This window comes from Mandrillus leucophaeus, unplaced genomic scaffold (genome assembly GCF_000951045.1).
Source record: "Mandrillus leucophaeus isolate KB7577 unplaced genomic scaffold, Mleu.le_1.0 Scaffold476, whole genome shotgun sequence".
Classification (NCBI taxonomy): domain Eukaryota; kingdom Metazoa; phylum Chordata; class Mammalia; order Primates; family Cercopithecidae; genus Mandrillus; species Mandrillus leucophaeus.
The window spans coordinates 1605901-1609047 of NW_012105098.1; the positions used below are offsets into that span (position 1 = coordinate 1605901).

General features: G+C 43.9%; 1 protein-coding gene across 1 annotated transcript in view; it reads left to right on the forward strand.

The window, feature by feature from the left end:
• Positions 1 to 3147, forward strand: part of SEL1L2 (sel-1 suppressor of lin-12-like 2 (C. elegans)) — a 92577-nt gene that overhangs the window by 36647 nt on the left and 52783 nt on the right. Inside the window, 1 exon segment of the mRNA XM_011995210.1 lies at positions 830 to 932. Coding sequence (XP_011850600.1) covers positions 830 to 932 — 103 coding nt within the window.

The following is a 3147-nucleotide window of genomic DNA, read 5'->3' on the forward strand; positions in this document are numbered from 1 at the left end:
TTTTTTTTTTGAGACAGAGTCTCGCTCTGTCGCCTAGGCTGGAGTGCAGTGGCGCGACCTCAGCTCACTGCAACCTCCGCGTCCCAGGTTCAAGCAATTCTCTGCCTCAGCCTCCTGAGTAGCTGGGATTACAGGTGCGTGCCACCACGCCCAGCTAATTTTTGTATTTTTAGTAGAGATGGGGTTTCACCATCCTGGCCAGGATGGTCTGGCTAGTTTTGAACTCCTGACCTCGTGTTCCACCTGCCGTAGCCTCGCAAAGTGTTGGGATTACAGGTGTGAGCCACCGCACCCAGTCAACAAAATTTTTAAAGCAATTCACACTGGTTATCTTGGAGATGCCTGTTGCCCACGTCCTCATGTTTTTTTGGAATCCTGTGGCTCTGAGTTTTACTGTGCTATGCTCAGACAAGAGAATCTTTGCCAGCCAGGGCCAAGAGCCGGGAGTCTTTACCAGGCAGGGCTAAGATCCTGCCCCTCTGATATACCAGGCATCTCCTGCCTTCTGCTTGGAGAACCTTGTATCCCTTCCCTAGACCGAAAGCATCCCTTTTCCCATCAGGAGCATCTCTCTTATCTACTTCACCTTCCAGATCCTTTCACAAAAACCAGCAGGGAATACGTTTTTAGGCAGCTTCTGCCTTCTGACCTACCACTGCTCCTCAGCTAAGGGATAATATTAACAGATCTTCTTGAATACAGAGGTTAAAAAAATAAGTAGAACAAAACTCAAACTAATATGCCAACAAATTATATTAGCACATTATTTTTAAAATATAGAACATAGAAGTAATATTATTTTTATTTTTTCTTGTTTATTCATGTATAGTACAAAAGCAAGCAGAGAAAAATTTTACAGATGAAGGAGACCAGCTCTTTAAGATGGGCATCAAGGTTCTCCAGCAGTCTAAAAGCCAAAAACAAAAAGAAGAGTAAGTCTTTATACAGAGACCTCAGTCAAGTTAAATTTCAAGGTTATGAAAAAAGAAAAATCCCAAATGTAGTTTATCATTAAAAGCTCATTGGGATAATGAGTAAGCGTATTTGCCCATAAGCTATTGTTTTGAAAAGGATCAAATTGAATTGAAAGAATTCCACAAATTATCACTGTAAACAAACGGGAGAAATGCATGTGAGATTGCAGTCCCCATATTAAGTGAAATTCAGAATGAAGACACTGACCTGAGCATTCATGCGGAAATATTGTTTTGGCTTTAATTTATTAGATAATTCAAATGAAATAAAATGTGTTATTTGAATTAGAGCAAGTTGTTGTATTAAAATGCTTTATTCTGCCTGGGTGTTTGTACAGTATCTTATGATTTTCAAAGCACTTTCATGTATGTGATTCCATGTTATCTCCAGAACAGTAAGAAGAGCTTCATTTTTCCCCTTTAAAGAGTTGGAAACAGAGATTCAAACATGTTAAAGTGAGTTGAGCACAGACAGCTGAGAGGTGACCAAGCTGTGACCACATGGTCTTGTTCCCTATTCATTGTTTCTCTTATCACTTTTCTACCTTGTCTAAAGGGGAGGCAACAATATCTTCTCCCTCCACCCCACACTTCCAGTGGAGGGGCACAACTTGTGGTCACCCTTCTAAGCCTTGGGATCAAATCCTAGCTCTCTCATTTACTGGCTGTGTGCACTTGGATAAGTTACTCAACCTCTCTGTGACCTGGATAATACAATCGAGCTCTTACAATAGTGCCTGGCACTTAGTAACCAGGAAATACAGGTGTGTTAGTTTTATCTTGAGTCCCCTAACTGGTAAGTTGAAGGTATGGGGGCAAAGAAAGCAAGGGTATTTTAAACCAATAATACAAAGTGTGGGCCCTTGCCAAGCGTGGTGGCTCACACCTGTAATCCCAGCTCTGTGGGAGGCCGAGGCTGGCAGATAGCTTGAGGTCAGGAGTTTGAGACCAGCCTGGCCAATATGGTAAAACCCTGTCTCTACAAAAATTAGCCAGACGTGGTGGTGCACACCTGTAATCCCAACTACTCGGGAGGTTGAGGGAGGAGAACTGCTTGAACCCAGGAGGCAGAGGTTGCAGTGAGCCAAGACCATGTCATAACACTGTAGCCCCTGGGTGACAAAGCCAGATTGCATCTCAAAAAAAAAAAAGAAAGAAAGAAAAGAAAGTATGGGCCCTGAACTCCCAACAAGGAGATATCTCTTGTATTCACACAGAATAGGCACACCAGTCACAGGCAAACATCCCAGAGCTGTGGTAGCTAGCCCCAGACAGGGCAGCAACAAAGTCCATGACTTCTTAAAACCCAAACCTTTGAGAAGTATAAAAATACAGAGGCTAAGGAGCACTCAGCTATGATCCTGGTTATGACAACATCAACAACTTTCATTATCAAGCACCTGCTTTGTGCTAGTTACTGTTTTAGGTACTTTACATGTGTAAATTATTCATTGCTCACAGTGATACTGTGAGACATGGATAATTATCCCCAAATTACAGATAAGGAAATGGAGAGTCAAAAAGATGATGTAATTCATCCCAAGAGACAAGGAAGAAGTGAGGGAGTGGTTCAACCAACCCCAGCAAAACCTGGGCCTCACACTGAATGTCCCTGGGGGCTGTTATAATGAGGACGGGGTAAAATCAGATCCCAAAAATACAATCCAGCCTAATAGGAGCTCATCTCACTAACATGCCCACTGGCTAAATAAGTAAGAACAGAGCATTCTCCAGCCAGCCTAGCTAGAAGAAACAGACGTGGAGCGCCAGGCAGAGGCTGGTCCCTGAGATTTCAGATGACCCCTGACTATAGCCTGGGAGCCCACACAAATAAGGGGCCCAGTAGGTGTGTTACATCAAGTCCAAGGAAACCCTGGATTTGGCCCAATGAGACAAAATCACTCTGAGAAGGTCCCAGGTAACCATCCACTTAACCTTGAAAGGGATCTTCCTCTTTGGCCTAAAGAACAGGGAGAAAACCCAATCCTAATAGCAGACCATCCATCAGTGTGGGAACCTTCATGCCTACCTGGGTGTCATTCAGTTTCACGCTATTCTTACCAAGACTGTCCTGCCCACATCCTTGCCCCAGAACTCAGTCTCCTGACCACCCCCCGCCACCTTTTTTTGAGATGGAGTCTCACTCTGCTGCCCAAGCTGGAGTGCAGTGGCA